Consider the following 24,023-nt stretch of genomic DNA (forward strand, 5'->3'; position numbering starts at 1 on the left):
AATCAAAGGGGTACCACTCTCCACGGCCAGACCGTCTGCACCTTGTATTTATTCCTGAAGATCAACCCTAACAATTCCAAAGTCAGCAAACAGTCCTACTCGATGCCCAAGAATTGACAGAGAAGGACCTTTCCAGTCCTCAGGAGTTCAACAGGGTCAATTTTCATTTGGGGGTATCCTTGATTTGAAACTAGAGAGCTTATCGTTTCATGGACCTCGGAAAGGCCACTCTCGGGCCAAGACACAGAAGATCAGATGAAGCCAACCTGCTGTCACCCACCCCCCCAACGCGGCCACCTACAGTAACAGGAGAGTGGGCCATGATGCTCAGAAAACCCGTCAGCAGCTAAACGGCCCAGAGTCAGATGCAAAGTGCCATCAGGGGAGCGTAGTTATTATTAGACCCAAGACAGTCTGATTTTAGCAAGGAAAGGATGAATTTAAAAAGGTGAAGACCCTCTAATCCTTGGAGACATCCTGAAGAGCACTCAGCCTGGACCCCTGAAGCATCTCTCTCAGCTGTGAAAAACCATTCTGGTACGTTCTGAGAAAAAGGATTCCAAGCCTCCAGACTGACGAGGCACTGTGGGACAGGGAAGGCTCCGTGAAGTCCGGAAAGCCAAGACACCCATCTGCGCTCCCCCGTGTCACACACACTTGATTCAACCCCCCCCCCCCCCGATGGATCCTTCGAGGAACCCCTGCTCAAGTGGCCCACCACTCTGGACTGCTGTCCCTCTGTCACACTGGGAAGGGGAAAAGCTGAGACAGCAGTGGGGGCTCAGCCCTTCCCAGGGCAGACAGCACTCAAGGGACCAACATCTTATCTTCCAAAGCTCCCACTGGGTCGGCCCCGGCCTCCCTTTCCCCTTCCCTGTTTCTCTTCTTGCCCGGATCTGGTTTGCCTTCTCCTTCCGCATGAACCTAGACCCCACTGACCATCTGAGAAACCTTACCTTTCTCTGCTTCCTTCCTTAACTGACCCTAATGCAGAACTGAAATGAATCTAAATTAAGCTGCTTTCTATGAGAGACCCTGGGCTTTCTTCTTTTTCTTTCTGGGCTGTTTGTGGGCCTGGGCTCATGAGACAAAAAGAATGCACTGGAACAGAAGCCCCAAGATGACGGAGATTTTTGCTTGGTGTGTTCACTGCTATACTCCCCTCCCCCAATGATTTCATAATTATTTATGAACAAATCTGTGAATTCCTGCTCTGTAAGGTCAGTTTAAAAGACACTTGGAGGGACCAAGACAATGAAGCTGTGAGACTTAAGCATTACAGTCTGATGGCCAGAGCTGCTGTTCCAGATTTCCAGTAGGAAGCTAGAAGCCAGCTACACCTGGGGCTGAGCTGTCCTCATCTCCAGACTGGCCACCGCCTTTGCCCTCCAGCATCCACTCCCTTGGCCAGCCTCTCTTCAGAAGGCAGTCGTTCTCAAGCTAAGGTGATCATTTTAAATAATATCCCTTGAAAATGCAGAAATGTAAATTAGGCTACACATTCAGATCTACTAAAAAATTCATAAACCCTTCTACATATGCTAGTTTATTTTAAAAAGCAAAGGGGGGGGGTTCTTTTTACGAAAGTGCTGCATTTTGGTTGAGCTAGAAACGTGTCTACTATTTGCCTGCAGTAAATATCCCGAAGATACTATGATAAGTAGAAAAAAACATTGCCACAAGAGGCTATTCAAATGACGTATTCTGAATGAAGAATCTAGGTTTAATTTAATGAGGACAAAAAGCCTAATGACCCTTCCATGTGGTTCTCCCAGGCCATTTCTTAAAATGAGGATCTTCCCAAGGTACACAGGCTCAGCGCTGCCCATTAAAAAAGAAATCCGTGAAAATGGGAATGGAAATGCATTTAAGACATTTTACAAACCCCGAAACCGAGTCACTTTAAAAGTACCCGTAGTCTTTCGAAGTAGAATAATTCTCCATTTTTTTAAACATGTTCTTGTTTTCTCCCAAATGAGTACTAGCCAAGTAGAGTAACAGAGAGCCAATGCACCCCCCTTGACACTTCTAAAATCACCAGTGTTTTCCGCAGAAGCCAAATCTATATTAGATCCATTTCTATAAATACCTCCTTCCAATAAAAAGACACACCAAATAATTTCCAAAGTTCTTTGTGCTAAAGACCTCCCCTGCTCTACCTCTGCTAAGCAATCCTGCGGCCCAAGTAGGTCATCCTATATGTAAATTACTGGAAGCCCAGGATTGTTTTGAGGAATTTTCATAAACACCCTTTGAAATAACCTGAGTCACCTGGGATAAATCCAAAGGAAGCTAGATATTTTGCCTCCCTCAGGAACTTAAAGATATAAGAAAAGGAATGAGTAAGGGTTTCTCACTCTTTTCATTTTCCCTATTATTTTGTTACCACTTGGTTAGGAACAAGGCTCTCCCCTGTTTTGCCTGCCACCACACACCTTTTCTTGAAGTGACTGACTTCTCCTCCCACAAAGAGTCACCTGCCCACCCAAGGATCACTGCTTTGGAGAGAGCAGTAACCAGTGCCCCTAATTCCCTTCTCATTGCCCTCTAATGCAGGGCTGGTGAATCCAGGGCAAAATCTCACGATATCCTAAAACATTCAGGACGCTTCTTATCAAGGTTGGGAGGTTTCACTTGTTGCTGGTTTTTTGGGAGTAGTTTTGTTTTTTAAAAAATGAATGGATTTATGCAGACAGCTACGTATGCCTGGATTATCATTTTACTAAATATTTAAAATCTGCTAATAAGAACCAAAAATCATCTATTGGATGATGTTGAGCCATCGAAATCTGCAATCTTGGCTAGCGGTGAGGAGGTAGGAAGGTGGGGGAGGGTAATTAGTCTGGACTTAACAGCAACTAGAAGTGCGAGTCTATGGCCTTGCCCTGGACTGGCTTGTCCATACGTTATGTGTAATATATGTGAAAGTGAGATCTGCACTTTTCCATTTTTTAAAGTTAATTTCTCTGTGTAAGTAACTACTTGACCAGATTACACTTAACAAATATCTCCTCACATATGGCACCGTAGGAAGTACTGCAATTACTGACGAATTAAAAAAAAAAAAAAAACCTAAGAAATTACCCTAACTCATCTTCCAGTAGATTCTTTTTTTTTTTTTTTAAGATTTTATTTATTTATTTGACAGAGAGAGAGCACAAGTAGGCAAAGAGGCAGACAGAGAGAGAGAGAGGAGGAAGCAGGCTCCCTGCTGAGCAGAGAGCCCGATGCAGAACTCGATCCCAGGACCCTGAGATCATGACCTGAGCCGAAGGCAGTGGCTTAACCCACTGAGCCACCCAGGCACCCCTTCCAGTAGATTCTTTCCATGGGGGGGCACCTGGGTGGCTCAGTGGGTTAAGCCTCTACCTATGGCTCAGGTCACAATCCCAGGGTCCTGGGATCGAGCACCGAATCAGCTCTCTGCTCAGCAGGTAGCCTGCTTCCCTTCCTCTCTCTCTGCCTGCCTCTCTGCCTACTTGTGATCTCTGTCAAATAAATAAATAAATAAAATATTGAAAAAAAAAAATTCTTTCCATGGGAGTCTTCTGGCTAATGGAAACCCTTTCCTTTCAGATTCGCACCTTTACCCAACTCCTGAACCGAGATTTAACTCGGGCCCCAGTTCTTCCTCTGCATCAGCCTCTCTCCTCCAGAAATGATGCCTATTCCTCTAATCCAATGGTAATGAATATGCATCTTGGCTTCTGGATCAGGACTGTTATTTAAATCTTATTACAAATCCTATTACATGAGCACTGACCCCAGCCCTTATCTTCCCGTAGCTCCCAGCCTCCCAGCCTGGGATCACCTCCCAGACATCATCCCACATTTCCAACAGGACAAGTGAGGCGGCGTCATCAACTAGAAGCTGTTGGACTGCAATCTCATTTCCACCACCTTCCCCTACTGGAAGGCGGGCTGATCTGGTATGTGCGAAGTGACCAAAGGGAAGAGGCAGGTGGGAAAGGAAGTCAGCGTGGTGGGTAAGCCACAGAGCGAACAGTCCACCAATCCACCAGAGCCATCAAGGGAAAAGGACTTCCTTCACCCTGAACAGATTTCTCCGCCCACGTGGGGCGCGGCTGGCATTCTCACGAAATCATGAGCCAGTTGGGGGATGCCAGGGCACGATCGTCCTTAGGATTAATTATGATCAAGGACACATGCCTCAAGACCTTGAAACTCCTTTTGTGTCTCTCACCTTGGCCCTCACCTTAAGTGATCACACCGAGATCATCCATTTTGTGGTTGGAAACCCCGGCCCCCCAGCACATCAATAATCCATGTTTAAGCTGTGGGTTCTTTACTGGCTATTTTCAGTACAGCCCAAAACTGGCGAATCGTGTTAGAGTCGAACAAGAATTTAGAGAAACACTCTGCCCAAAACCCAGGCAGGGGAGAAGGGAAAATGGCTAGGTATTTTATTTAGAAAAGGTTTCAGACAAGCCCTTAAAGGGTCAGCAGACCAGCTGAGGTAAGCAGGACCTAACCATTCAAAATGAAAATATTTGGCTTTCCTCATACTTGCAGCAAAGACCCTACCGACTAGTTCTGGGAATGCAATAAAGTATTTTCCAAGCCTCCAATCAAAGAATTTTCCCTAAAAAAAAAAAAAAAAAAACCAAAAAAAAAACTCAATTTTCTTCTGGGGCAATTTAAACTATTCTCATTTTGTCCCATTCCTCACTCACATATTACAAATATTTGGAGACTGTCATTCCCTAAAATTTCCTCACCTTATCTTCTCCAGCTTAATAAATCCAATTTCTTCATGTTGCCTGCAAAGGGCCTATTTGCCAAAGCTTTCATCAACTCTGTCCTCCGTCACACCCACAATGCCCATTCTGTTCTCTGAGAAAGCCAATGAACACCCTTTAAAATGGCTTAATGCAGAGAATAAATGCAGAATTATCTTCCTTTTCACGAAAATTTACTTTTCATTTTATGACTGATCAACAACCCACAATTCTTAAAATCCCCACAGCCTACCGCTGATATCACATGGCCACGTTCTGGTGACTTCTGGGGTGTAGCTTTGCCCTTATATGGACCTGACCCTATGAAGAATCTCATTTGTATCTACCATCATGTCTGCAAAATTGAGTTTCAAATAAACGCAACCCATAAACAGTCAATAAATAACCACAACAGAGACTGATACCCTATTCCTCCCCTCCAACGGTGGGCTCCTGCTCTGGCTTTATTTTCCATTTACTTCACAGTACCACCAGTCTTCCCAGTTACGCAGGCCTGCGGGAACTCCGCGCCCCTCTTCCCGTCAATCTCACCCAAGCCTGATACACCCACGATGCCTGTGAATTTGCCAAGTGAATGAAGTCGACCACCTTTATCTTCCTGTCTCCCATGTGTTCTCCCTTCTTTCTAGAGCACGTACCCTCACACCCAGGCCCTCATCCCTTTACCCAGGCGCCATGGAGAGTCTGAGCGCCCCTCTGCCCAGCTCCCCATCAACACACAGCTCGGCCATGAGCCTGACCCGTCCTAAACAAGGCCCCTGGGAAACTCTCCCGCAGATATCTGCACAGCCGTGTTCACAGCAGCATTATTCAGAACCACCAAAAGGGGGAAGCAACCCAGGCAGTGTCCATTGATGGATGAACGGATAAACAAAATATGGTATAAATTAACACATGTGCATATGCATATGCATACACACATACACACAGCCATACATTTCCCTCCTTAAAAAGGAAAGAAATTCTAACATATGTTACAACATGGATGAACCCTGAAGACGTTATGCGAAGCGAAACAAGCCAGTCACAAGGACAAATACTCAAGGATTCCATTTCTATGAAGTCCCTAGAGTAGTCAAATTCATAAATACAGAAAAGAGCATGATGGTTGCCAGGGGCTGGGGGAGGGCGAATAGGGAGTGAGTGTTTAATGGGCTCAGAGTTCCTTTCGCAAGACGGAAAGTGTCCTGCAGATGGGTTGCACGACAATGTGAGTGTTCTTAACACTTCTGAACTGTACACCTCAAAATGATTAAGATAGTAAATGTTATGTATATTTTACTGAAATGTAAACACACACGTGCATGCATACACTCCTCCCCCAGTCTTGGTTACCCACAGCAAGGGGGAGTCCAAGTTTTCGGGGCAGGTTGGGGACTGGATTGGAATGGGGGAGTGAGCCACCTGGGCTTAGTCAGCAAATCCCAGAGAGCCATTCCTGGGTGGAGTTCACCTTACTCCTGACCTCCAAGCTCTTTTCAGAATCTGGACCAAACTCAACACTAGATATGCCCTCCCCTCCAATGTTCCCTGAGGCTAATCAAAGACCCCACCTCTCCAGCCTCTTCCCTTCCAATTCCCTACCCACTGCAACCATCACACCACCTGAAAGACCCGACAATCCTCCAACAAGATCTTAAGTCTTATCCTCTGTTCCCACAGCTTGCTTCCAAAGGAAGCCTCTACTGGAGACCCTCTACCCTCTAATGCACAGAAATTAGCCTTAAATATTATCTTCCACCTGGACACCTCTACTAATCTCTGATCTCTATCATCTGCCCACAAAGACATAAATTCCTCTCCTCTGAAATCCCAACACCTGCAGTGCTGGCAAGGACCAAGGCCTGGGGATTGACAGATTTTCCTTCAACTCTTTCTGAAATGTTTACTGAGCATTTACTATGTTCAAAGCGCTGTACAAGTCCTAGAGAACAGGAGACGTTCATATATACCAAGCCCCTTTGTGTGCCTAGCCTGGGGCAATGGCCATGGTCAGCCTGGTCCCTCACTCCAAGGGAAGGCAGTCACAGAAAAGGCGAAAAGGCCCTCACTCTTATGGTGACATCGATGCCACTTTCCAAGGTAATAGGATTCCTAGACTCTATGTGTGCTACTCTTACTGGGCGACCTTGAGAAAAGGGCCATTTTTCCCTCCTCAACTTTCATCCAGAAATCTGTATTCACCGAAATGTGCAAAAATACGGTGAAATAAAGAACCAGGGAGAGAACAATGCACTGCCACTAACAGTAGATTTAAGAAAAAAAAAAAAAAAAACTGGACATTAAATGTATACATTTCATAGTACTACTAAAAAACAAATACCCACCACTCTATATAATCTGATTTTAATCCATTTCCAATTTTTTTTTTCCTAAGAGACAAAGCTAAAAGAGGAACATAAAATCGCCCTGTTGTGCAGTCCCCATGCTGTCCCTGTGAGGGACACCATGATAGGGACATTACGTGGATCATTTCATTTACTCCTTTTGGGAGCCCATGCCACCATCCCTGGGTCACACATGGAGAACTGAAGCTTCCACGGAGGACGAGTTTTCTCCCAGAGCGGACAGCTGGCAAGGGGTCAAAACTGGGTAAAAATCCAGGTTGTCCCTTTCAGAGCCCAAGGTCTTACCTCTGACGCCCTTCATCCTGGATAACAATTTAGCTTAAAGCTTGCAAGTGTTGAAAACCTAGCTGTCAGAAATGGAGGCACAAAGTGTGCATAAACCAAAATGTAAGCATAAAAGCTAAAGCGTAAGATGAATGGCGGAGTCCTACGTGACTGTTTGCCCTGGAGAAATGAGCTGGGTTATTTGTCTTTCTGGGGGAAGGGGGAAGGTCCAAGATCTGTTTTGTCTCGGAGCAGTGATTCCCAACTGTTAGGTCAAAAGCTATCTGAAACGCACAACAAAAATGAAAGTTTAGTTCACGTTAAAAGCCATCATGTTAGCCCTTACTGATACCTGCACGCAAAGGTGGTGGCAAAGCAAAAGTCACATTCTACATACTCACAGAGCTCACTCGCTCATCAGGTACCCATCCCAGACCCTGGGCCAGGTCATCTGTACAAAAATCTCTTTCTGGGGGCGCCTGGGTGGCTCAGTGGGTTAAAGCCTCTGCCTTCAGTTCAGGTCATGATTCCAGGTCCTGCCCCGCATCGGGCTCTCTGTTCAGCCAGGAGTCTGCTTCCTCCTCTCTCTCTCTCTGCCTGCCTCTCTGCCTACTTGTGATCTCTGTCTGTCAAATAAATAAATAAAAATCTTTAAAAAAAAAAAATCTTTCTGATTTGCAGGACAACCGACCATATTAGAGTGGGCCTGATTTCCATGCTAAGCATAACAAGAATCCCTATTTTACAGATAATAATCATGACTGACTTGTACGGAGCTTGTACTAGAAAGCGTGCCAGGCAGCACCATTCTAAAAACTCTCCAGGTAGAAACACATTTACTGGCACAGGATGGCACAGAATGGTTAAGGAATTTTCCAAAGTCACACAGCTGAAACTAAGACGGAAAAAGTAAACTCAGCAGGGCAAGCGACTTGCTCCAAGGCCCCAGCGGGTTCAGCCACAAAGTCAGCAGACTGACACAAGGCTGTCTCCCTCCTTGGGCCTGTGCTCTGTCCACCAGGTACCTGTGTAGTCCCATCTACAATCACCAGGGCCTAAGGCTAAATGTCTACACGTTTAAGGGTCAGCTAGAGAGCGTGATTTCTTAGGGCCTCCTAAACACCACAGGTCCATCGAAAGGGACAGAGTTCTCAGTTCTTCAAGAGAACAGACAAATCGAGATCTTGACATAATTCTCCAGATTTTTAGTACGGCCTGGATGTTTTCTTAAAAAGCATGGGGCTGGGAGCTGGGGGGTGGGGGAGGACAACAAATGCATAGATGGGCTATCAGCCAGTAACCCTTCTCTACTTTAGAGTCAAAGGATGAGCGGTCTCTGGCGTCAAACGTCCAAAATCAGAGGGACTAGGCCAGACTTCCTCCAAGACCCTCCCTTTCAACAAAGATTGGCCCTCGACTCACACTTGTACCTCCGCTTACTCCCGGGGAGGCACTCTTCCCTCCAGTTTCGAACTCATGCACTACGCATTCAAGTTACAGAAGCCACCTATAAAATATTGCACATTTAAGATCCTTTCCCATGTCTTTCAATCCCTTATTCTGAAAGTCAACCACACACGAATGCGGCAAAATAAAGCCCTTCCCTGTCCCAGCCTGTCCACTGACCGGTCAACTAAATGCATTCTGGAGCAAAGGCGGCTGTGGCCTTGACCACTGCCTTTAAGGGGTTCCCGTCCCGTAAGGCCAGCTTCAAGAATTCCGCTTGGAGGGCGCCTGGGTGGCTCAGTGGGTTAAGCCGCTGCCTTCGGCTCGGGTCATGATCTCAGGGTCCTGGGATCGAGTCCCACATCGGGCTCTCTGCTCGGCAGGGAGCCTGCTTCCTTCTCTCTCTCTCTGCCTGCCTCTCAGTGTACTTGTAATTTCTCTCTGTCAAATAAATAAATAAAATCTTTAAAAAAAAAAAAAAAAAAAAAAAGAATTCCGCTTGGAGACCTCGGCTCATTTCCTGGTGTCCTTCTTTAATCAGCTGGGGGGGAAAGACTTGAGGAAATGAGTCAAAATCCTAAGGGTAACTTCTAGCAGCCGTCAACAACAGCAGCAAAATTCATCACCACAACATCTGTCCCTAAATGACCAGCAGTATTAACTCATTCCTTGGGGGTCTGCTCTTACACAAGTATGCCACAAGTATGTAATAATGCTGAGAGCATTTTTTTTTTAATTTTCTGGAGTGGGAGATGGGAAAAAAAGATCAACTGATTTCCACCATCACCTTAGAAGACAGCTTATCCTCATTTCTGAGGGCCTTTGGAATGGGACAGCTAAAACCTACAGCCTTCTTGCCCACGGTCCATTGCCTACACACTCCCCAGGGAAGCAGAATTTAAGGACTCCCCTTCCCAATGAATACTTCTCTTCAAACTGAGAACACTACCTCAGACATCCTAAGACAGGCAATTCTGGAGATTGTTTTTTGTTTTTGTCTTTTTAAAAAAAAAACAAAAACAAAAAAACAAATTTTGGAAGGTAATGACCTTGACCATCCTGTAGTCCCAGAACCTCCAACAATACCCTGACATATAAATATGTGTTCATTGTATAGTTTCCAATGAATCACACACCTGACTCTGTTAAGGCATGTGAATGGATACACAGTTGGGCATATATGTGGGGCTAATGTCAGGCTTCACCAAGGATTAATTTGGTAACTGACTAATCCTCAGCTAGTTTCTCCAGCTATGAAATGGTAGGGATGGCAAGAGTACTACCCCCACCCTGCCAGGGTTTGTTGGAAGGATGAGAAATACCAAGTATAAAGCACCACCCCCCCCCCAACCACCCAGCATGGACCTGGCCCAGTTCCGAATAAAGAACAACTATGTACAACACACAAAGCGAAATTTAAGGCGTATCAGAAAATGTGTTGCAATAACACAGCATACATAATTTATCAAGTCCTAAGGAAAAAAAAATCTGTGGATGAGTGGGAAGACCAGCATGGGGCTAAATGACTTTCCTGGACTTTACGAGATCATCGTATTATTCCCAACAGGGTAAGATCCAAAATGTCCCAGGGCCAGCTGCTGGGTATGACTTCGACCTCACACCTGCAGGAACAAGGGGGAAAAGTATGATTCACTATTTCCTTCAGGTTCACCTCACTGGGCACAGGAGTCATAAATGCTGAGGGGAGTGGTGATGGAGAGTCCTACAGAATTGGCGCCTCCTTGAGCGAATTCAAAGGGAAACTGGGCAAACGTGCTTAGATCCTGGAGGGAGCAGAATAAACCACAATTTCCTGCTTTAGCCAGAGGCTGACCAGCAGCATACCACGAGTGGACCCTGTGACCAGGAGAGGCAGAGGAATTTCAAGGAGATCGAAAGGAATCAGGAAAAGAATTCAGAAAATTGCAATCTACTCTCAGAACACTGTCCAGAGGAGAATTTGGGGCCCAAAAGATGGTTCACCATCCTCTTGAGGAAAGTGGGATCTCCAGAATTTAAATGACCTGCCAAGGGCACACGGCTAATAAATGCTGGAAAAGGAGAACCAGAAGGGAAGCTCAAGGCTCTGTCACTATACCACACTGCCCCCCAGGAGCCAGACCTTAAAATTCCCTCTGCCCGAAATCTACTGGATGGAGCAAGAATAATTACACGAGGAAGAAGGAAGCAACGGATTCATTTAATTTTTTGAAAGGTAACTATTCTGTGTGGTCTGTCGTGCCAGCGCCCTATTTGGGTCCGTACACATACCTTAAGTGAAATGAAAAATGCCAAGGCATTTGTGCCTTCATTTCAAGGCACAAAGAGGTAAGGACGAAATATGTCATCTGAAGCTTGAACGGTCAAATCTGCCCCGGAATCCGGGCACTCACTCAGGACCATTCCCTCCTCCCTCCCCACCGCCACCACCACCTCTCAAGGTCCAGATCCAGGTGCGAGGCCTCCCTTCCTCCACAGGCAAGCCCTCACAATGCCTTTTCCAGCCCCGGGAGTAGGGAGGCTGCACCTTGAGACTTTATGGGAAATGGGACCAGTGGTCAATGGAGTACCACGACCGTTCACAGCGATGCTTCCTCGTTTAGCCCTCAAATCCCAGTTCACACCCACTTTCTGTTTTTGCATCACCGGGATAGCCTTAAAGGTTTTTCAAAAAATGACCTGGGAGAGAGCAGGGTTTCACGGCTTAGCCGGGCGACCTGTTCTCGCTCGCGCACCAGCGACACCCAGGGAAAGGAAAAAAAAAAAAAAAAAAAAAAAAAAAGAAGAGGCAGGAATCTGACCGAGAGCTTCCAGGAGCCCGCAAATCCTCCTCCTCCCCCACCTTCAGACCCAAGTTCCCGCGCAGACAGAACCGGATTTTCACGACAGCTTCAAGATCCAAGGAAGATTCACAGAAAAGTTCCACTCCATCTCCCACCCCCGCCCCAGGCGGGCCTTAAATAGTGTGGCTATCACGTGGGGGAAGGGTGTTGCAAATCTCAAAATTCCCAAAGAAAAACGGGGACCCGAAATTACAGGTCGCAGACACCGATTCGAGCGGCTTGCAGAGCCCCGCCAGCCAGTCCGGGCATCCCGGCGGGGCGCGGGAGGCGGCCGGGTGGAGGACCTGAGCGTCCGGGCGCACGGTCCCTGCCTCCCCCGGGAGCTGGCGGCAAACGCAGCCACCAGCCGCTCGGAGGCGCGTGGCAGGAAAGAAACGGCACACCGGCGGAAAGGGGCGAGTCTCTGGCGTGGGATTTACAACGGCAAAAAGTCTGCAACCTAGCGGCTGCTTTCCACACGCCCTGCCCAAGTTGTCTCCGTAGCCTCCACCTCTAGGTTCGCGGGGTCCGGCCCCAGAGCCGCACGCCGCGCGCTCCCCGGGCAAAATGCCTAAGCGGGGGACCCGGGGACGCCGCGAGGAGAGGCGGCAGAGGGTCGGTCCCCAGCTCTGGGCCACAAAGAGCGCCCGCGGTTTGGAAAGCGGCAGCCGCAGAGCGACGGAAAGGCTCTCCAACTTTGCCCTCGGCGCGGCTAGGAACCTGCGGGCGGCTCGTCCAGTGCGCTGGTCACACACGCGCAACTTTTAACAAAAGGAAGCGGCGGCCGCGCCTCGCACCGCGGAGATAACGCGCTGGGTGCGGACCCAGGACCCGCCCGCCTCGGCCCCCCCGTACCCTCTACACAAAAGCAGCCCCGAACTCGCACGCAGCCTGCAGCCGGCGGCCGCACCTCGCCCGCTGCTGAGCCCCCTCGCTGCCCTCCTTCCCTCAAGACCCCCGGCTCAGCGCTCTCGCCACCGCGGCAGGGGCTCCCCGCGCAGGTGAGCGAGGCAGGACGCAGGAGAGTCCCGGGAACGCCTCGAACCTTCCCGGAGCCTGAAAAGCACGGGCACTGAGGGGCCGTCACCTCAGCCGACGAACCACCCCCCCCCACCCCTGCGGGTTCGAGCCCTCGGGGGCACGGGCTACAACGGGGCGGGGGGCGCGGCCCCGGGGACCCGCGGCGCTCCCCACCTGTCTGGACGCGGAACAGGAGGAGCAGGACGCCGAGAAAATCCCAGGCGCCGCGGGCGCCTCTCATCGCGGTGGCTGCGCTGGGATCGGAGCTCCGTTCCACGTTCCTGCTCTCGCCCAAGTGCACCGAGCGCGGCAAAGCCAAGCCCCCAGAGCCGCGAGCGCCGAGCAGCGGCCCCTCCTCCCACGCCCTCCCCCTGCGCTCTGACCACGCCCCTTCTCCGCGCCCCTCCTCGCCTCCCCTCCCTCTCTCGCTCCCGGGTCTCGCTCCCTCCTGGCGGCGTCTGGCCTCTGCTCCTTCGACGTGCTAATCCCCGGGGGCTGAGCCGGCGGGGAGGAGGAGGGCGTGCTGGCCCTCGCCGCCTGCTCCTGACCCCCGAGCTCCTTCATCTCTCTACCTCTCCGCCTCCCCTGTGATGTGGTCGGGGGCCCGAGGCGGTTCCCAGACCAGGGGGGGTGCAGCCCGCGCGCTTTGTGAAGCCCGGCACCCAGCGCACATTAGGGCACGGGCCCGCCACCTGGCAGGTGCTCCCCAGACAATAAAGGTCCGCCGCCCGGCCCTCCAGCACGCTCCCGAGGGAAGAGAAGAGACACCGCTGGTGGCGGAGGTGGTGCTGGAACCGACAGGAGTTGGGGCGCAGGGGATTGGGAGTTGGGCCCCCACGTTCTTTTCTATTTATGTTAAGCAAGGAGGGCCAAGCTAGGCGCCTGACACCGTGGTGAAATGCTGAGCCGGAGTGTAGGTAATTCTTTACGCTCGGTTTCTCCACCTGCTCTTAACCGTAAGAACACAATTGGTTTCTATTGGTCGGCGTGGCCTCGGCCAAAGGAGCCCCTGCCGAGACTTTCCTGGGAATCCAGCTTGGCTTGCGAAGTTTGCTCAGGGATCCAGAGTTTTTAAACCCATTTCTGCCAGGGTCTCTGTGCTAAGCTCTTTGCGAGGCTCCCCCTCCAACCCCACCCCACCCCCTGCACTGTAATTTCTCTGCCTCGGTACCAGAGGATTGTAACTGGCACAAGGGTCCCGAAGGTCCTCTTAGCTGCCTCCGCCTGTACCGGGAGCAAAATAATAATAAAACAATCATCTTAAACCGGGTTCCACTGCCTGGGAATTGCTTTATCCAAGGTAACAACAGTATCTGTAAGGGATTTTATAGTTCCTTCTTCCTCTAATATTATTCCATGCTCACCACAGCAGCTGTGTGAGGTGGGTAGAGCAGAATGTTTACTACCTGAGTTTTAAAAGTGGCCCAAGACCGCACAGCAAATAGAAGGGAGAGCCAGTCATTTTAAGACTGATTCCGGATACGATGACCTTTCCCACTGCGTTGGAATAAACCAAGAAAACACCTTACCAGAGAGCTTCAGAGTGGAAAATAAATAGGAGGTGCCCATCAGAAAAAGTGGGGGAATCATATAGGTATACCTAGACTCTTCCCTAGAATAGCATCCAAAATGTATAATTAACCAGCTCCTCACCCCACTTTTTTTTTTAATATTAAAAGCTCTCCTGTTTGATATTCATAGCACCTAAGTTAGTTTTTTTAAGAAAGGATTTTTTAAAGCTAATTACTTAAAAATGAGCACTTCTGGGGCACCTGCATGGCTTAGTTGGCTAGGTGGCTGACTTTGGCTCAAGTCATGATACTAGGGTCCAGGGGTGAAGCCCCTCACTGGGCTCCAGGCTCAGTCCTCTCTCCCTCTGCCCCTCCCTGCACTCATGCCCCACCCCCCACCTCCCACCCTGCAAATAAATAAATAAATACTCTTTTTTAAAAATCATCATTTCTAGGTCAATCAATATGTGTGATTGCCTCTCCTTAAACTCATGTATTTATTCAACAAGCATGTAAGTGTCCACTCTGAACAAGGAAGACCTCGTACTTGGAGTTACCATTGTTAACTGACGGGGTGGGCCCTACCACAATCCCTACCGTCAAGACTAGGACCCCCACCCCAGTGTTTTAGCAAATGTGTCAAGTCAGACAGCTGTGGGAAAACTGAAATTCAAAGGTCTCTGCTTGTGCTATGGGCCATCAGACCACCTCTTTTCTTAGGATGACTGAGATAAAAGATACCACTCAAAGCAATCATAAGTTTCTGGGATCTTGATTCATTTCTAAAATCCATTTTGTAGTAAGAAAAAAAAATCACTGGGAGTTAAAATATCAACATTATGCCTGAGAGAGAAAATTTACAATTTTCTTCTTCAATCAACTGATATTGGAGAGGATAACAAGTCTTCTGAAGAGCAGGTAAAAAGAGACCATACTGCAATTTAATTCTAGGCAGGAAACTTCTATCAGGGAAAAAAAAAAAAAAAACCCAGAATAGGGAATTATACAATGCTGGACTGTCAGTCATGTTTACCATCCAACAAATATCTACTAACTGAGGACCTGGGTAGGCACAAGACCTCCAAAAATCAGTAAGACAAAGTCCTTGCCAAGGGGGGTTCACAGTCTGGGAAGGTAAGCACGTACCCAAAAAGACATTCTCATGCCTGCTGACAGGGGTTGTGTTCAGCCAATACACACCAAATTGGCCACATAGATTTGTAGAATATTGAAGTTTTTCTGTATTGACTGGAAAAAGGTCACTGTCCTAAACACCAAAGTGCCCCTTCACTCCAATCCCTTTCTTGAGATACCCCAAATCTCCTCAGATCCACCCATTAAAGGTTTAATGCCAGGCATAGCAGAAAGCCTGCAACACTGTGCCTTTAGGGTGACCAGCTATTTTTAATAATACCTCAAGACAGCAAAAGAAGGCATCTAGAAAGTACTCTAAGTGACCTGCTATGGGAGTGAACTACATTTTAGAACACACCCAACAGAAACACTTCCAACAACGGAAATGTTTTCCATTGTCAGGTAGGATGTGCAGGGCCAATTCTGTAATCTTTCTTATGACAGCCCTGGAGCCTTTTATAAATTATACTTTACATAATTTATTGTTTTCATAACCGTGTTAGTGAGGACTCTTAATTGCAACTTGTAGAAACCCAGCTCAAACGGACTCAAACATACAAATAAAAAAAAAGGAACCTAAAATGTAAGGGTTCTTAGAACTGGAAAGTCCAGTGAGGCTAACATTTGAGACTTTCCTAGACTCAAGAATTCAAAGTCATCAGGACTTGAAGGTGGTGTGTGTGGTGTGAGTGTGTATGTGTGTGTGTGTGTGGGGGGGGGTGCATGTGTGTGTAGGGGGGGTTGCACATGTGTCTTTCTCCAGGCCCGTCCTTCAGCAGCACTCTCTTGTATTACCTCCCTGTCTTCATACACAATCAGGCAGCTCTAGTCTTGTAGCTTATTAGTGTCAATGTGAGCAGAGCTTTTCTGTCCCCGCGAACATCTATAAAAGTACGGACCTGGGTTAAGTCACATGTACATCTGGGGCCAGTCACTGAAGCCAGATGGGGAGGATCTGATGATTGACCAGGCAGGACTGGATCCCACATCCACTCTGGGAGCTGGGGGCTGAGGGTTCATTTCATCCACACCGTGAGATCTAAGAATGAGGGAGGATGTGTCCCCAAGGAAAAGGTGAGACACTCTCACAGGAGGAAGGAGGAAGGGTGCCACCCAAATGGAGCAGAAGATGTTCATTAAAGCCACACAGTCAAAATTTCTAACCTGCAAATTTTTATGTTTCTGATGGTAAAAGTCAAGGGGCCTTTGTAGAAAATTTAGGCAATACCAAAGATTATAAAAAAACAAAAATCACCCAAGATACAATTACTGAAGAGTTAATTTTGGGTGTGTTTCTGTTAAATCCTATTTCTCTGCTTATTGTAAGGGTTTCTTTTTTTCCTTTGTATCATTTAAGATTTTACAATATTTGTTAGTTTTCCATCCATCTTTTTCACTATGCATAACATAAGCATTATCCCAGATGATTAAAAATTCTCTGGAAGCAGTGGATAATGGCAGTATAATGTTTAATTGTATTACGTACCATAATTTTGACGGTTTAATTATTTTTCTATCTTTTCCAGATTTTTTTTTTTCTATCACAAATTACTCAGTGATGAGCAGCATCTTGGTGAATAAAGCTTTTCTGCCTCTGATTATTTAGGAGACATTCCTAGAGGTGGGATTACCACCCAAAGGGTATATTCCCTTTCCAGAATGCTCCTTCACAATCCTTGCTTCCCCAGTAACTGTTTGAAAGTCTTTTGTCCATACAGTGGAAGAAATGAATGTATGATCCTTATGGGTAGGTTCTATTCTAACAATAAGCACCTCACAGCTTATGAAGATGAAAGAAAATAATGTATGTTTTCGGTTCAAGCTTCCATTCAGTATTTATTGAGCAACCTCCATGAGCCAGCTGGATTACCCTAGGTATAGGAATGCAAAGTGAGGTAAGAGGTAGATGCTGACCTCAAGGGACTTGAGAGAAAGAAAGGTTGATACCTAAGGGGGTCAAAGACTAAACTGTCCTACATCCTCTAACAGAGGCTTGCACAGAGTGATGTTGGAACACAGAGGGGCAGCTACGTCATGTTGTATAGTGAGGCTTCCCAAAGAGGTTGCACTTCGATTCTGAGATATCAGGAGAAGAAGAAGACACAGCAGAGAGGGGAGGATGTTTAAGGGGTAGAAAGCACAGGTGTGAAGGGCCAGAGGAAGAAACAGCATTGGGGGGGGGGCATGTAGATCAAGAGCCCGAGGTCCCTGTGGCACAGTACAGCCTGGGAAACTGGGCCCACAGGGAAGGGAAGTGGAGAGCACAGAGATAAACAGGATCCATGGGTGCCAAGAAACATGAACTTCATCCTCTAAACTATGAAGGGTCAATAAAGGACTTTAGGCTAAGGCCAGATGAGGTAAGATTTGCATTTTGGAAAGCTATGGGGACGCTCAGAGGAGGATGAGTTGGAAGGGGACAAATCTTGAGACCTGAAGAAAATGGCGGGAAGCCTGATGCAGGGATCCCTGGGAGAAATGGTGAGCGGAACCGAGTTGGTGCAGATGAGAATGTGAGAAGGGGCGAAGAAGAGAGAAGGCAAGGACTCTGAGTCAGCCTTGATCACCAACAGTACTGCGGAAAACGAGTGCAAGGAGGAGCTCCAGGACGTGCCTGGCTTCTGGGGTAAGCTGCAGTGCGCTTGCCATCGGCGAGCTCAGAAGTGGGTTTGGAATGGCTGGTGACAAACTTGTAGTCGAGCATGTTGAGTTCAAGGTGCTTGTAGACTTCTTGAAAGCTTGAGATCCAGGCCTGGAGCTCAGATAGGAACAGGCCGTAGGGAGGTGGCTGCCACCAAAGACTCGGTGAGGTCACCCCAGACAGCACACAGCACCAGGAATGCCCCACTTTGGGGCCCCACCACTCACAAGGAGCTACCAGCAGAAAAAGGGATTCCACAAAGGAACTTGGGAAGCCAGGGCCAGAAAGGCAAAAACAGAGAGGGTGGTAGCAGAAGGAGATTTTCAAGGAAGTAGGAGAATTCAGTTGTATTCTATCTCTTTTGTAAGTCAAGTAAGATAAGGACAGAAAAGCATCCCAGGCAGTTTGTAATCATCAAACCAACTGATAATGCCTAGCCAGTTCCAAATTCTTTATACTTGCCAAATCACTTAATCTTCACAATAACTCTACCAGATAATTTCTGTCTTCCCACTTTATAGTTCAGGAAACTGAGGCACAGGGAAGTTAATTAACTTGCACCAGGATTTGAACCTGTGGCAGGCTGAGTCCATAGGCCCTGGGCTTGATTACCATGATAACTCACTTTCCTAGTTAAACTAGAGGTTTTTGGAGACTCAACCTGTACACACACACACACACACACACACACACACACACACACACTTAGAGTTTGTGGGGCCAGAATCCAGGCTGCAGTGGAGGGAACAATGCATTTGAAGGGATGAGGCAGACCCAAGGATTTAGTGCTTGATAAGTTTTCAAGAAATGTAATGGTATGAGGGTGCCTGAGGGGCTCAGTTGGTTCAGCAGCCAACTCTTGATTTCGACTCAAGTCATGATCTCAGAGTCATGGGATCGAGCCCCACATTCAGTTCTGTGCTGATCTGATGGTGGAGTTGGCTTGAGAGTCATTCTCCTCCAATGACTCACAGGCTCTTTCTCTCAGAAGAAAGCGAAAAAGAAACGAAGGAACGAGGAGGGAGGGGAGGGAGGAAGGAAGGGAAAAAAGGAAGGAAGAGAGGGAGAAAAGTAATGGTAGAAGAAAGGAGGGGTTGGGGGAGAGATCGAGGGGACACTGCAGGGTCTTGAGCAGTCTGTGGCTGAGGTGAAAGCACCAGAAGGAGATTTTGAAGATCTAGTTGCTGCCACGGAATGGTTGCAAAAGGGACATGGAAACAGAATGTAAGGCCAAGATGGAGGAATGAACACAGAAGAGACAAGACCAGTGTGAAATGGGAGAAATGTGGGAGTCAGTTTGAGAACCCTAGAGTCCATCATATATGACACAAACTTTCTCTCTCTCTGTGTAACGTATGTAAGATATGTAAGATACTAAGATATGTAAGATATATATAAGATATACATAAGATATATAAGATATTAAGTATATATACTCTATATAAGATAAAATATGTATATTATATATGTATAATATACATATTACATATGTATAAGTATATATGTGTATGCATAATTGGGTAATATATATTATATGTACATGTATCACATTATGTTTAGAATATAGATGGATATAGATAGATAGATAGATATAGATACAGATATATGTAGTACTTAAAACAGACCACTACAAGATTGCTTTATTGTAATTATCAGCAACCATTCCTGAGAACTTCATATGCCTGGGCCACTATACAAACATAAATAAATAAAAAAGCAACATGATAGGGCTTCTTATCTAAACCTACGCTACTTCCCAGAATTAGCAGTATTTCTAAACGTCAGAGTAATGTTTGTGTTCTAGAAATCCCCACAGCACAAGGTTCAGACATCCCTGTAGTCATATATCTTTCATTGCTTTATAATAGGATTATTCATAACCTTGTCATGGCCTCTCCACTAAATGATACATTCTTTGAGGAAACTGTGCTATAATTCCACGGTGGATCTTACTGAAGGGCTTGCCCAATACAAAACCATGAAACACACAGTAGGCACCAACTGTCTGCAAAATAGAATTACTGACCAATTATGCATCTGAGTGCTTTTTCTAGGATTTTTATATTATCAGGATTTGCTTTGGCTCCAAGAAATCCAACTTAAAAAAAAAAAAAAAAAAACCAACTTATTATTGTTTTCATACATTTGTATAATCCAAATGTCTTAATCTCATACTAAGCACCATGACCTTTTCACCTTTTTACATTTCCCTAAGGCTATGATAAAGAAGTCATATTGCAGGAGTAAGAACAACTTGCTTTAAGATGAAAAGTAGTAAGTGGTTTAGTAAATGCCAGGAGTAAGAAATGCGTTTGACACACAGTACATATAAATCAGGTCTCTTGATTGGTAAGGGAGGGAGGAAACAGAATTTTTTAATCTATTTGCAATTCCTAAAATTTGCAACTAAATGAGCTCAGATGAGGGACCCACCCCTCATTCTTGATTGGTAATTGAAGGGGTAGCAATAGGAGCCAAGCCCTAGTTACATCACCCAAAACTGTGGCATAAACCTTTGCTAGTGACTGAAGGTAGTAGCTCTGGTCATAGGTTGCCCCTAGGTCCCAGTTGGTTGTAATGATGGTGGAGGCCAGGGCATACACTGGGCGGGGTGGGAGTGGCAGGTCCACTAAGAGGAGGTGGGGAGCAACAAGACGAAGAGGGGAAGGTTGACTCCAAGCCACACGGTTTTTAAAACATGCCTGACGTTCTGATTTAGATATAGGTCAGGTGACCATATACTTATCATCCAAAATGGGATGATTTGGGGAGTGAAAGGTGACAACAGGCACAAATCGAGCCATCCAGAATGGATGGTCAGCCTGAGCAGAGGGATTGTAGCAATCTCTTTTCTGCCACCCCATTTCAGTTAAGAATCAGATCTCTTGTATCCCTTAGGCCCTTTGAGGAAGAAAGGCCTTGGAGATGTGGCTTTAGGGATCAAGTCCTTATGACCTCAGCTTGGAGAAGGGTGTGAGCAGGGAGAGAAATAGGAAGAGAGAGAGAGAGAGAGAGTATGAGTGCAAAAACACTCCTACATTACTTGTAATTGACAATTAAAGTCAATTAATTTTAATTGACTTGCACATTAAAAAAATAAATCCTGGCCAGAATCATCATCATCATCTTCATCATCCACAATAATTATTATTATGTATTATTATTCATGGCATAATAACCAGAACTATCCACCTTTCACTATCCACTACAAAGTGACTTTAAGACTTATTAATGGGTCATAACTATGTAGGGATATTATAATAATATCTAGTGTTTAGTCCATAATTATCATATTTCATGTGCTGATGTAAGTGTTTACCTGTGTTATTGCATTTCTTCTCCAAACCACGCTTTGAGGTTGGTCTGTTATCAGCCCCATCTTACACGGAAGGAGTGGGGGGCACTGATAGGCCAGGCGCCTTACTTAAGGTCACCTGGGGAGTTGGTGGTGGAGGTTGGCTGAGGCCCAGCGAGCTGGTAAGCAAGGCTTCACCCCATACTGCTTCCCCCCACGCACACCACGGTACACATTTGATCCACTTTAATAGTTGGGTTTCAGGTTCATTCTTGTCCGTTCAGAACCAAAGGGTAACGATTTTTTTAACCATCCCTGTGTCCTCTGCAGTGTCTTACATTTCCTAAAAGTTCAAAACTTGCTTGCTGCAAACCAACTATTAAAAAAAAAAATGTGTGCTGGGGCGCCTGGGTGGCTCAGTGGTTTAAGCCTCTGCCTTCGGCTCAGGTCATGATTTCAGGGTCCTGGGATCGAGCCCCACATCGGGCTCTCTGCTCAGCGGAGAGCCTGCTTCCCCCTCTCTCTCTGCCTGCCTCTCTGCCTACTTGTGATCTCTGTCTATCAAATAAATAAATAAAAAATCTTTAAAAAAAAAAAACAAAAACGTGTGCTAAAGGAGGCAAATGAACACTATGAAGCTATTTGATGGTATGAAGGATGTTGTTATTTTTGAGGTCTGTTAACAGTATTGTGCTGATATTAAAAAGAGAGCCCTAATTGTTTAAATTTATACTGAATTGTATGATGCCTGAGATTCCCTTCACAATTCTCCAGTGGGGTTTGGAAGGCAGGGAGTGGGCAGGAATAAAGCTAGAGTGGAAGAGTGGGTAATGGCTGTTGAAGCTGGGTGTGGGACATGGGGTTCCCCTATGCTACTGTTGAAGTTTAACTTTCTCCCCAATAGACAGTTTTTTAAAAATTGCTTTAAATGTGGATGACTGAAGGCAGTAGGCAAAATCTACACCCCCCCACACACACACATTAGCATGAAACTTGCCCAATTCCCTTAAATTCTCTGGGCCTATGTCTTCCTCTTTGGAAAGGAAAGGTGTGCCTTTGACAATTTCTGAGATCCTATCCAGCTCCCAAATCTTCATGATTTTCTGGTTTGGGAGCAATAGCCCAAAGGGAAAAAAAAAAAAAATCAAATTCTTGCCCTAGTGCCAAGCAGAGATGCCCAAAGCACTCATTCTTCTTTAACCTTCAAATATTGAAACTCTTGCTTCTGTTCCTCTTACTTCCTAGCTGTGTGACCTTGAGCAAGTCATTTAATCTCTGCACTTGTAAAATGGGGGTAAGAATAGGGTCACCTCATAGGTCTGCCATGACAATGACACAAGTTAACATATATAAAGTGCTAAAAAGCAGTGCCCGGCATAAAGTAAGCACCCAGGAAATGACAAGATATTTTTTACTGTTTTAATTGTATAACCCTTAAAATGAATTGTGGTTCGCTGAGGAGAAGGGATTCAGTTAAATAAATAATAAATAAATAATAGCTTTATTTTTATTTTTCAGTTTTAATAAATAATAGAACCGACATTTAAAGGCAAGTTTTCTGGGGTGCCTGGATGGCTCAGTGGGTTAAGCCTCTGCCTTCAGCTCAGGTCATGATCTCATGATCTCAGGGTCCTGGGATCGAGCCCCGCATCGGGCTCTCTGCTCAGCAGGGAGCCTGCTTTCCCCTCCCCCTCTGGCTGTCTCTCTGCCTACTCGTGATTTCTCTGTCAAATAAATAAATACAATCCTTAAAAAAATAAATAAAGGCAAGTTTTCTGACCATGAAGCCAATGCTGTTTCCCCTCAAACTCCCCTCCAAGAGCATGATGATGAGAAATTATAACAACAACAATCTGGAGGAGCAGGTACTATTCTCCAACTCCGCAGTCATCAGAAACTAAGTTAACATTTATTGTTAACACAAAAACTTCGTCTGAGTTGCAGACTACAGCCTCTGTGTCTTGGAGCCAGCCAGCCTCTCTCCCAGACAGCTTGGAGCCCAGCCCAGGGCAGGGGAGGCTGGGTGGCTGGGAGTCAATTACTCGAGGCAGCAGGAGTCGCACAGCGAAGACACTGGGGGTGGGTTTTGGTTTTCGTCGTCCTGAAAAGCCTCTTCACCATGTCCACCCGGGGCCCCATGGAAAGAACTGGGCCTTCTGGGCAGGCTGACCCGAGGTGACCAGCTTATTTGCCAAATGGTTGCATGTTAGGAGTCCTTTTTCCAGCAGTTCTATCCTCCTAAACCTCTCGGCCTCTCTATAGCCCTAATTGATCTTCTCAAGATGATTTTCTTAATAGCCCTTTTAGAAATGTTATGCACAAAAACAACAACAACAAAAACTGATCTCTATTTGTTCACATCAAGTTTAAGGATTTATGGTTAGGGAAAGAGAGGAAGTCGCAGGATAACATGGGAAGGTTGACTCAAAGCATGTTAAATATTAGGTGGAAGTAGAGTTGGCCAATTTTGACCCACAAAACCAGCCATTTTCCATGGTTCCACCTAATATCTAACCCTATCTCTGCATGCATGTACTCCAAACCATCGAGTGGCCGTCCTTGGCAAGCGGGGCAGATCTGGGAAAGAGGGAGGGTTAAGTAGGGGGCAGTTCGCTCCTTCCCTCTTTTCCTTCTGTGCCCTTGGAAATTTTCTTCAAGGATGCTCATGTATTACTTCTATAATTTAAAAAGAAAACAGTAAGTTGGGCTTTCTTTGGCCAAATTTAGCTACGCCAAATATTTTCTGCAGTGAACTTAGGAATTAATAAATATTTATGTCAAA

The 24,023-nt window shown here is 46.4% G+C and overlaps 1 protein-coding gene across 4 annotated transcripts in view; it reads right to left on the minus strand.

Annotated features, from left to right (window-relative positions):
* KIT (KIT proto-oncogene, receptor tyrosine kinase) overlaps window positions 1–13,080 on the minus strand; it is an 87,111-nt gene extending 74,031 nt beyond the window's left edge. For all 4 annotated transcript variants that reach the window (XM_059161159.1, XM_059161140.1, XM_059161149.1 and 1 more), the window contains exon 1: window positions 12,835–13,080. In XM_059161159.1, coding sequence (XP_059017142.1) covers window positions 12,835–12,901 — 67 coding nt within the window. In that variant the 5' untranslated portion in view covers window positions 12,902–13,080. The remainder of the gene's footprint in view (window positions 1–12,834) is intronic.
* Window positions 13,081–24,023: the final 10,943 nt, after the last annotated feature.

The sequence above is a fragment of the Mustela lutreola genome, chromosome 1 (genome assembly GCF_030435805.1).
Source record: "Mustela lutreola isolate mMusLut2 chromosome 1, mMusLut2.pri, whole genome shotgun sequence".
Lineage (NCBI taxonomy): Eukaryota > Metazoa > Chordata > Mammalia > Carnivora > Mustelidae > Mustela > Mustela lutreola.